Below are 10397 nucleotides of genomic sequence, written 5' to 3' on the forward strand. Positions count from 1 at the left end.
TGCATACCTATCTGTGCTGACTCGTTGCTGCTGTTCTATTCAGAATGAGAAGATGGAGACTGTTGGATCAGAAACTGAGGCATATGCTATAGCTGACACCATGGCTGTAAGTATTATCATCAAAAATTTGTTGTTCTAAAATATTAATTACATCTGGTTATGAATTTATCTTCCATGGATTGAGGTAAGCAGTCCAAGAAGTTCAAGAATAGCTGGGGTTTTGTGTCTGATGATTTTTGTTTTTATCTTGCACAAGGATCATTATGGGGTATATTTGTCTGTGTAGTTACAAGTTATGAGGAAATAGCTCGGTAAAATAGTTTGTGTGTATAGATTTTTAGAGTGTTTTGGATAATTATTCATTTTTTAGCTGTTTGACATGCTTTAAATTGAACTTGTTCATTTTTCCTTTTGTTTCTGTCTATCTACCTGAAGTACTGCAAAGCAGACGTCTACACTGTGAATTGTGGCATGGCATACGGTCAAGCAGCAATGCTTCTATCTCTAGGAGCCAAGGGTTTTCGTGCAGTACAGCCAAATTCATCCAGTATGATTCAACTTCTCTTTGTGACTTAGAGATGAGTATAAATTCTTTTGGGAAAGATGTTATTGGCCTCTATCCTTTCTACATTTTTCTACTCTTATCTGTGATTGACAAAGCCATGATTAGGGAATTGATATTCACTGCCTTCTTAGAATAATTTCTTCAGAATTTTCTAATTCTGCCTGCTGACTAAATGGTTTACTATGGGACTGCCAAGATCAAAATGTTGAGCTTCATATCCTATTTGTATTTTCAGTTTCTAAAGGTCCACTTTTTTTAGTAAGAGTATAACTGCTGGTTTTCTTTTTCAACTTTAAAGCCCTTTTCATCCTCAAAATTCTGATCAACAATTTCAAAAGGGCCCATGAGTTTGCCATCAGATTTTTGTCATAGTAAGAAATGAGGGTCATGTTCTCTTTTCTCTTGTTTTATACAATTTGCAGCTAAGTTATATCTGCCCAAAGTCAACAAATCAACTGGGGCTGCCATAGATATGTGGATTAAGGTGCCCTCTCACTCTATGCTATTGCTTTGTTTATCTGCATTTTTGTTTTAGCTTCTTGTCTGATACATCTTTTTCCTTTTTCAGGCCAAGGAACTTGATGCAAATACTGAGTACTACATTGAGCTATTAGCAAAAGGCACTGGGAAGACTGAGGAAGAAATTGCTAAAGATGTCCAGCGATCTAAGTATTTCCAAGCACAAGAAGCCATAGACTATGGCCTTGCAGACAAGATAATTGATTCCAGGGATGCTGCATTCGAGAAACGGGTATTATTCTTGTTACTGTTCACTATGCTTTTTCCTTAGATTTCATGCACCTATAGCCATCCTCTTAGCAAGTTTTCTTTTTCCTGATCAGAATTATGATGAGATGCTTGCTCAATCAAAAGCAATGAGGGGAGGAGCTGGATTTGGTCCACAAGCAGCTCCTTCTGGATTTAGGTGATCAAAAAGTATCAGTATAGCATGACTATACATGAAGTGAAAACTCACTACTAGTTAGCTCTTTTGTACAATATCTCAAGCTATGCGTAGCTGGTTATAATTTTTGATTTGATCAGGCGTTTTACACACACTGCAGAAATGACACTGTCCAAAACTGTAGACAGGTAGCACTTCCGCTTTGTATATCTATATTTCGGATGAAATATAATGTTAAATTATGTCTAACAAAAAAGGTTCAAGATTTTGTATTGCCATGCTTTAGTAAAGCAAAGAACCATTAAAGTCATCTGATGCATCCTAAGCAAGGCTGGTTCACAGGTTTCAATGCACTCGACATTATCTTGTAGTAGAAATCTTTTCTTTTATTTTTTTCCTTGAAAATTTAGGATCGTTTTAATCCAAGAACCACTTACAAGTTTGTAGAGTGACAATAAGTATTATGAACTCTTGGGATTTTCTCCTAGAACCCACATTACTATGTTATCAGCTTCGTAAGTTACAACAAACTCTTGAGATGAGCAAAACCGAAATAATTGGGAAAGTTCTACAGCGGGCTTGGATAGAGGCTTGTGGCAGAGGGCGTTATTATCATTTTGGCCAAATCTGCCATTGTTATGCAGCTGCATCTTTAATTTTCTGCCCCGCTGTAAGGTAAGCCTTGGATTCACCGACCAAATGACTCACTCTTTATCGTAGTAGTCAGTGTTGAGTCCTAATGGAATATGTAAATTTCATTTGAATTTTCGGCGGTCTGACGGGTAATGAATGACAAGAAGAATTTGTAACAATCCTAAGAACCACGCTTTACGTTCTGGTAACAGAATTAATCCACAGCAGAGAAATATTTCCCAATAGCCAGACATTGTCTAAAATTGTGGTAGCGAATGATGAATTTTTAGATCGTCTGAGCATTACCGAAATTTGAAAACAATGTTCAGTACAAGTCAACTAGTAATATTTTCAACAGAGTGGAAAAAAGCAACAAGAATCATCTTAGCAACTACATTGTAAATATAATAAATTCACAAGGATGTGACGCAACAGGTATAAACAACAAAAAGAAAAAAAATGCTAGCCTATGATTGAAAAAAGGTTCCCAGATTAAGTTCAGACCTTCAGTCACCGAAGCCTTCCAGAGTATTTAACATACATGTCTCAAATTACCACGAAATATGTAAAGATCCTTAATCAGCTATGCTGGAGGGTTAGGATACACTTTTGGTTTTGGCTTCACTTCAATTTCATTTACACTACGTACAAAGATGGCATCCGGTTCATGTCTGCACGAAGAAAGGATAAGATGTTAGAGCTTAAATATGTCAGCATCCTGTATACTTGTGTGATTTTTGTGTGTCTGATAGAGAGAGAGAATTCTTACGGCTTATCCCCTTCTTCAAATGTGTAACTTGAAGCCACAGCCAACAGTCGCCCATCTCTGCTGAATGAAAGAGCAGCAATGCTCATTGGGTACTTTGAATACTACAAAAGATCATTATGTAACAATAGTAAATTATCAGCTCTTAAGTGTAAAATAAAACTGCACTTCAGTCCAATCAATACCTGATACAGCCTCTTCTTGTTGTTTCCATCCCAAACATTAACAAAACCATCACAACCTCCAGTTGCAAATGTACCATAGCTGCAGTTTGAAAGTCATAGCAGAAATTCGCAATCATGTGAGGGGAAAGAAACTGATATTAATTATTTTCAAGATCCATTGTTAAACTTCCATCAAAATTCTTTTAGTTTTGAGCCAACTCAAAAGCATTACCAACAAACCTTGAACCTCACATGTCTTCGAAGCAAAATGTAGGATGTTACTAGCAAGAGAAGTTTGCAATAACTTTTTTTTTTTTTGAAAAGTAGTTTGCAATAACTTTATTTGCTCAGCAATATTTGAATCAAATAAGAGAAAAAATTGACCAATGTGTCTAGCACACTTCTAATTGGCCATCTCAACATGAGAATCTAATTTTTAAATTACTCATTGTCAATCCATTGTTAAACTTCCATCAAGATTCTTTTAGTTTTGAGCCAACTCAAAAGCATTACCAACAAACCTTGAACCTCATGTCTTCGAAGCAAAATGTAGGATGTTACTAGCAAGAGGAAGTTTGCAATAACTTTTTTTTTTTTTGAAAAGTAGTTTGCAATAACTTTATTTGCTCAGCAATATTTGAATCAAATAAGAGAAAAAATTGACCAATGTGTCTAGCACACTTCTAATTGGCCCATATCAACATGAGAATCTAATTTTTAAATTACTCATTGTCAATTCAATTGTCCATGTTTGCCACTCATACACAAAAAGCCAAAATGCTCTCAAAGGCAATGCTAACATTATTTTTGATAATCAAGGACAATATTTGCGTACTACATCATACATTTAATATACAATCTTCCAGAACTGATCTTTCAGCTAGCTTGATTCTCAGGTTTTCAACCTCTTTTAAGCATTTCTTGGTATGGTTGGCCTCTTAATCTAAGCATAAAGAAAAAGTTAAAAACTTGTCCAGTAACTTACACAGGATGGAATGCAATAGCATTTACTGGATATACAATGTCCCGTCCCGCCTCAGATTTTCGGTGGCACTTAAAGGCATACCTACAAAAGTCCAAAATAGCCATCAATAAAAACAAATGATAGATGAAAAACAGGTAGGATCAGTAGGTCAGTTCCCAAAATCTATAACATATCCAGAGAGCCAGCATATATATCATGATATAGAGCTCAAACGGATTAATTGAGAAATACTTTTTGGCTTGACTTGCTTCTGAGAGATCAAAGAACTCCATTGCAACTCGCCCTTCAACCGAACTTAGAGCATATCCTGCATAAACTTGTCTAATGAGAAGCAATTTCACACAAAAGATGACGGAAAAGATAATGTCTACAAATTTAGTTAAATGCTAGTAATCAGCCTTCCTTTAAATCCTTTAATAATTAGTTTCTGCCCCTATAAAAACTTGCCGGACTTAAGAAGTAATACCTGTTCCATTTGGATAACATCTCACACATCTAGTTTGATATTTCAATGACGATTCCCTTCGTTGCTCAGGTTGAGACATATTTCGCAAGTCATAAACATTCACATGTCTTCCTGCAGTTGCCACTACTAAACGATTTCCAACAAGAGATAATGAGTAAACACGCTCAGGTTGTGGGTATGTGCCGACAAGAGTGCGCTCCTGCCCACTTGCACCTCTTGGATCCCAACATTTCAATGTCTTGTCCCAACTGCCTGTGATCACTTGTCCTATAACAATGGAAAGAAACATTAAGGATTTTCACGTTTTCTTAAATGAAACAAGAAGCTCAAGCTCAAAACCCCTGTACAGTAAATTTCTTCAAGAATCCGATAGCACCAGCATAACATATTATTTTAACCTTCAAAAGTTATATTCATATACGATAGCATTCAGTGGAACTTGTGATTAAAATAATCCAAGTATGATTCAGCTTGTGTCGATCCTTACAGATATAATCAGCTAATTAAGTTGAACTTTGTGAAGAAAACACTCTATCCTCTCACTTTCTTCTTCAGTTAAACCAAAGGTAAATACTTTTCCATATCTTTTCTGAAAAATTGAAACTCAGAAGCATATTCTACACAAAGATATAAAAATTTAATTTTGAATGGCAAAATCAAAGCCATATCATCTTCAAATCTGCAACAAAAAACACAAAAAAACAAAATGAAAACAGAAGATTAGCTATTTTAACCAACCTGCTGCATAAGAGTACTCTATACAACGCACTGGAGCATCATGTCTACCTAAAATATCCTCCTTTCCATAGCTGAATACTATCCTGCAAAATTAGCAGCTCAATCTTAAGCTTCGTTTTAAGTTTATTTTCCTAATCATTCTCGAGAATCAAGTAGAAAAATAAGGGCAAAAACCAAAGTCCAATTAACTAACCTCCTAACGGTATTGTCAGCACTGGCACTGAACCCAGAGGAATCGTCGTGGAAGCAGCAATCAAGTACGGGCCCACCGTGCATGAACTCTCCTCGCAACGAATTAGCGCTTGCGTCGTACAGCCTCACAGTCTATGGTTAAAAATTTTAAAAATTACAAAAAGCCGATAACTGGAAATCAAAGGAAACTTAAAATTTTGAAGGAATTTGGTGGTGAGGTAGCACCTTATCCCATGAGGAGACGAGTAGGTGATCGCTGTGATTGGAGAATCGAAGGTTCGAGATCCCGTCCATTGGAGGGTTGGAGAGCTCTCGCCCTGGTGCCGGAGGCGGGTGGACAGCTGTCATCGCTTGATTGGCTGATAGATAGGAAAGGACTGACAGTGAGAGTTTTCTAGGGTTTTCAGAGAGGGAAGAACTGTTACTGAGTGAGGTGCGAGAGAGGGAGAGAGAAGGAGAGGGAAGAAGATTTGAAATTTAGAATTCTTATCATTCGAATCGGCCAAAGGCCCAAGCCGTCTCAAATTTTGCCAACGGCCGAGATAAACAAAAAATTAAAACAAACTTTGAATTCAAAATGGGCTAAGTATTTCCATTTACGCAATAACCCATTCGTTACTCATTTAATTACACCAATGCCATTATATGCAAGTATGCCGGCCTGTCATGTTGTCAACTTGGATATAGCCCAAAAGAACAAAGATAAGGCATAAGCCCAGCCCGTCCTTGAATCCCCTCTCAACGGTCCAATCTAAAAAATTTGACATTATCGAAGTTCTTTTCTTTCTCAGTTTATAATAACGGGTTTTTGGTGATTTGCAGTTTATAATATAATAATTGAGATAAAAATAAATCGTCGAAAAATAAAAAAATAATCACTGCGTAACGGGATCTTAATCGGCAAAAATCGCAAACCGAAGGAAGGTTTTGTTTTCTCTGTGCTTGGAGCAAAGCAAACCAACAGAAAGACTCATCAACCAACACAAAGCGAAAATAATTTTTAATGTGAAATAAAATTTTTTTCATTTCCTTTCAATTCAGATCTTTCCTTTTTTCTCTCCGATCTTTGGCTTACCTTAAACCCTAGGTAATTTTTCAGTCAATTTTCACCTCAATCCATTTCTAAAATCCGAAGCTTTGTATACAACGTTATTGAACTCCAAGTGATCGATCCCGTTCTTGCTCGCTTCTCTATGCAATGGTGGTCTGCAAATGCCGCAAGGTATGGTTCTTTTTTTCTCTATTTGTTCTCAAATTTTTTATTGCTTGATAGACTCACTGCCACTCTTAGAGCTGTAGATTTGCAATTTTTCGTGTCGATATTTTTTTTATCGTTTATTTTTAAGAAATTTGTAATTCATCGTTGGAGGTTTAGATCTATCAGTTTTTAGTTTATCGTCTTAAACAATTTACGACTTTGCAGATCTTTGTTGTCTTAATTTTATAGTATTTCAATTGGAAAATGCGAATTTGAAAGGCTTTGATAAATGAATCGAAGGGAGAGGGACACCGACCTTGATATTTAGAGGTTCAAGTGGAATGTAGCTTAATATGTTATGAATTTAGTAGTGTGTTACATAGAAAAACTTTTAGAGTTGATTTAGTTGTTTGGATTGAAGATTTACGAATGTCTCTTTGGTGTTTCAGGCGACAAAGCTATATTGTTTCGTGCACAAGGTTCCCGTTTGTGGAGAATGCATCTGTTTTCCTGAGCACCAAATATGTGTGGTACGTTTATAACATTCTGTTCATTTTGCATACAAAAGGCAGAACTATATTGCCAACAAACTTTGACTAGATTAAAATAAAGGAGTGGTCGTACTACAGTGAGTAGGAGCTAAAAACAAAAGTAATTCTATCCATACCAGGAAAGGGGGAAGGGTGGGGATCTGGATTAATTATAGTTGAGGCTTTTGCAGAGTTAGAACACTTCTTGTAAAAATTATGTTTATGTCATGAATTGATTTTTGGTTGGTGTACAACCTTTTTGCAACTATATGTGTCCGGATATGTTGGATTTATTAATGGTTTTGACTTTTTTCTATGATATATCTGTGTGCATTTCTCTAAATTATATGCAATATCATGAAAAAGCTTTTGTATAATGTGCATATGCCCTTTTCTGCTGTGTATATTTACAAGTGTTATAAATCAATTCTGATTGGAGATGTTGTATAGAATGCTGTTTTGGGGCTTATAATGTATTTTTTATTCCATTTTGCTCTAGATACGTACTTACTCAGAATGGGTAATAGACGGAGAGTATGACTGGCCTCCCAAGTGTTGCAAGTGCCAAACTGTGCTTGAAGAGGGGGCTGGCTCTGAAACCACTCGATTGGGTTGCTTACGTATGTGATTAGACTGATGTAGATACTGCCTCTTGTTGTTTTCTTGCAAATAAAGCATGTTGGAGTTGTGCTATATAATCTTACTGTTATATTTTACTACTTTAGATGTCATACACACAAATTGCTTGGTTTCACATATCAAAAGCTTTCCTCCGCACACTGCACCCGCTGGATATGCATGTCCTTCATGTTCTACTTCGGTAAGTTTTCTAAAAGCTGTTTATTATATTATCTGAATGAGTTAACTGTTTCATGTCCACATGCTTCTGTATAGTATTATTCAAGTGATAAATAAAAGTTCACAAAATTGATGGCGACAATGTACTTGAACCTAACAAGTGGTCGGAAGCATCTAGATGCTAAATGTTTCCAGGCTTCAAATCGTTGATGGACAAGAGATCGTTAACAGTAATAGAAACTACTGTGGTGCTGCTTCCTTTTTTGGAGCTAGTCATATGAGTATTTGATAGATGAAAGCTTCTTTGCTGATTGTCTGATATTTTCCAAGTAACTTTATTTACTTGAACCTTTTTCATGGACTTAGCAACAGCAGAGAATGGAGATTAATAAATGGAACAGCATGTAATTAACATTTTCTCATGTGTGGGAAGAATTTCTATGATCTGTTACTCGAGGACTCAAGACTGTAATTAATGTTCTTGTGGCATTCCTCAATTTGTTTACATATATGCTTGGATAATAGCAGTTATGTCTGATGGTCTTGGCTATAACTTACTTCTTTCAGTGTTTGTTCTTTTTCTTGTCTTATTTTGCATTGGTTTCTTACCCAGATATGGCCTCCCAAGAGTGTTAAAGATTCAGCGTCCCGTCTTCATTCACTGCTGAAGGAGGCTATTATGCAGGTGAGTTTATGCTTGGTTTGGGCTGTTACAGAGAATTGCTCATTCTAAATCTAAAGTGAACTTTGGATATCTATTTGTCTTTTCAGTATTTTGGTTATCAAACTATTCTTCTGCTTTCCTTTAAGTACATCCTATGCTTCTTCATCATATTGCCTGTTGGTGCTTTGGAAGTCCTCTCGCCAGTTGTAAATTGTAATACGGTAGTTATGCTTTTCAACATGCGCTGATCAAGCTTGATTTGGGCCTTTCATTGGTTTGACATGAAAGTTGCAGGATTTAACTGTTCCCATGGTAGAGGTTTCCAAAATGGATGGCCTGCATTCTGCTAAGAAAATTTCCCCTGTCAAATGCATAAATCAGCAGAACCAATTTCTTGCAATGAAAGTTGAGATAAATGTAGGCCATATAAGTCTGTTGGCCAAACCTTTTTTTTTTCCTGGCGCACTTAAAAGCATTTAACTGCAAGGAAGTTTCTGAAATCTCATTTCTGAAGTTATGTCAAGCTTATAAGAGTCAAAATTTTGTCACTGGAATTTTGCATTTCCCAATATTTTGGGTGCCCGCACAATCTTCTGATGCTTCGAAACACTGAACATCGATTGCCTCGAAATTAACCTATAAATATGTGTTGATCATCTGTAAGAACTGCACCAAATGAAAAAGTGTTTTGGATTGATTGGAGTTTTAGCATGCTTCATTTCAGTTTTATATTGTAGTCTTATTTTTAGGATAAATACAATTTGAGTTCTTATTATATCTGCTTAAATAAATTTTAAATGACTTGACTTGCTATTGTGCAGACCGGCGTGGAGAAGAATTTGTTTGGAAATCATCCTGTTTCTTTGCCTACGACAGAACCCCATGGTCCTCCACCTGCATTTGCTTCAGATCCACTGATAAATTTTACCTCAGCTGGAGGAATAGAGTATGATGGGAATTTATCACCCTCTGTGGCAAAAGATGAAGGATACGCAGCTGTTGGAGGACCTTCTAAACTTACGGTGACCGAAATAATGGAGATAGATGGTCCTAGTTCAGCTGGGAATTACATGAAAACTTCAAGCCCTGTTGCTGTAAGGGATTTTTTGTTAATTATTGGATGTGAACTGAATTGTTCAAGTCATGTTAGGTTTTGCTTGCTTGCATGTGCCAATTCCAGTATGTTTGTTGTTTGTTATCTTATTTGGTTATTTGTTCTATGTTGCTATGAAACCCAGCCTGTGGCTACAACACGAAAGAGTACAGTTCATGTTGATAGGCAAAACTCTGAAATCTCATATTATGCTGATGATGAAGATGGAAATCGTAAGAAGTACTCTCGTAGGGGTAAGTTAAAAATGCCCTGGTGCATGAAGCCATTCTGCGTTCTAATTGATTAGAACTTTTCCAATGTCTGACCTACTATTTTTGGTCTGAGCGTTTCTTATTGCATCCATCTAAGGTGCTATCTAAGTGTGTTCTTAATGGAGAACTTAAACAAGATAATATTTCTTAGGACTCTCATAATTTATTCCATGCTCTGATCTCATATTCATGATTCCTTTTATTGTATTTGTAATTTGTTGTTGTAGGTCCACTTCGTCATAAGTTTCTCAGAGCATTGCTTCCCTTCTGGTCTAGTGCATTACCAACTCTACCAGTAACTGCACCTCCACGTAAAGATGGATCTAATGCAGATGATGTCCCAGAAGGTCGTTTGAGGCATCAAAGATCAGCACGGATGGATCCAAGAAAAATTCTTCTCGTCATAGCAATCATGTAAGTGTGTGTTTT

General features: G+C 36.5%; 3 protein-coding genes across 3 annotated transcripts; 2 read left to right on the forward strand and 1 right to left on the reverse strand.

Annotated features, from left to right (window-relative positions):
• Positions 1–12: 12 nt before the first annotated feature.
• CLPR1 (CLP protease proteolytic subunit 1) lies at positions 13–1779 on the forward strand. The gene is made up of 5 exons (XM_021441500.2): positions 13–106; positions 436–547; positions 988–1049; positions 1134–1316; positions 1408–1779. Exons 1-5 carry the CDS (start codon positions 53–55, stop codon positions 1492–1494), a joined length of 498 nt encoding a protein of 165 aa, XP_021297175.2. The 5' UTR covers positions 13–52; the 3' UTR covers positions 1495–1779.
• Positions 1780–2371: 592 nt separating this feature from the next.
• Positions 2372–5957, reverse strand: BUB3.2 (Transducin/WD40 repeat-like superfamily protein). The gene is made up of 9 exons (XM_021430447.2): positions 5639–5957; positions 5415–5545; positions 5222–5304; positions 4484–4750; positions 4249–4324; positions 4018–4098; positions 3054–3132; positions 2872–2972; positions 2372–2773 (listed from the first exon to the last, which is right to left on the reverse strand). The coding sequence occupies exons 1-9, from the start codon at positions 5759–5761 to the stop codon at positions 2686–2688; spliced, it is 1029 nt and encodes a 342-aa protein (XP_021286122.1). The 5' UTR covers positions 5762–5957; the 3' UTR covers positions 2372–2685.
• Positions 5958–6245: 288 nt separating this feature from the next.
• Positions 6246–10386, forward strand: LOC110417095 (RING/U-box superfamily protein). Its single transcript, XM_021429297.2, has 8 exons — positions 6246–6635; positions 7061–7141; positions 7641–7761; positions 7867–7961; positions 8553–8624; positions 9425–9697; positions 9842–9950; positions 10196–10386. Exons 1-8 carry the CDS (start codon positions 6612–6614, stop codon positions 10384–10386), a joined length of 966 nt encoding a protein of 321 aa, XP_021284972.1. The 5' UTR covers positions 6246–6611.
• The last annotated feature ends 11 nt before the right edge of the window (positions 10387–10397 follow it).

Source organism: Theobroma umbraticum, unplaced genomic scaffold, assembly GCF_002168275.2.
Source record: "Theobroma umbraticum cultivar Fairchild unplaced genomic scaffold, ASM216827v3 scaffold_30.0, whole genome shotgun sequence".
Lineage (NCBI taxonomy): Eukaryota > Viridiplantae > Streptophyta > Magnoliopsida > Malvales > Malvaceae > Theobroma > Theobroma umbraticum.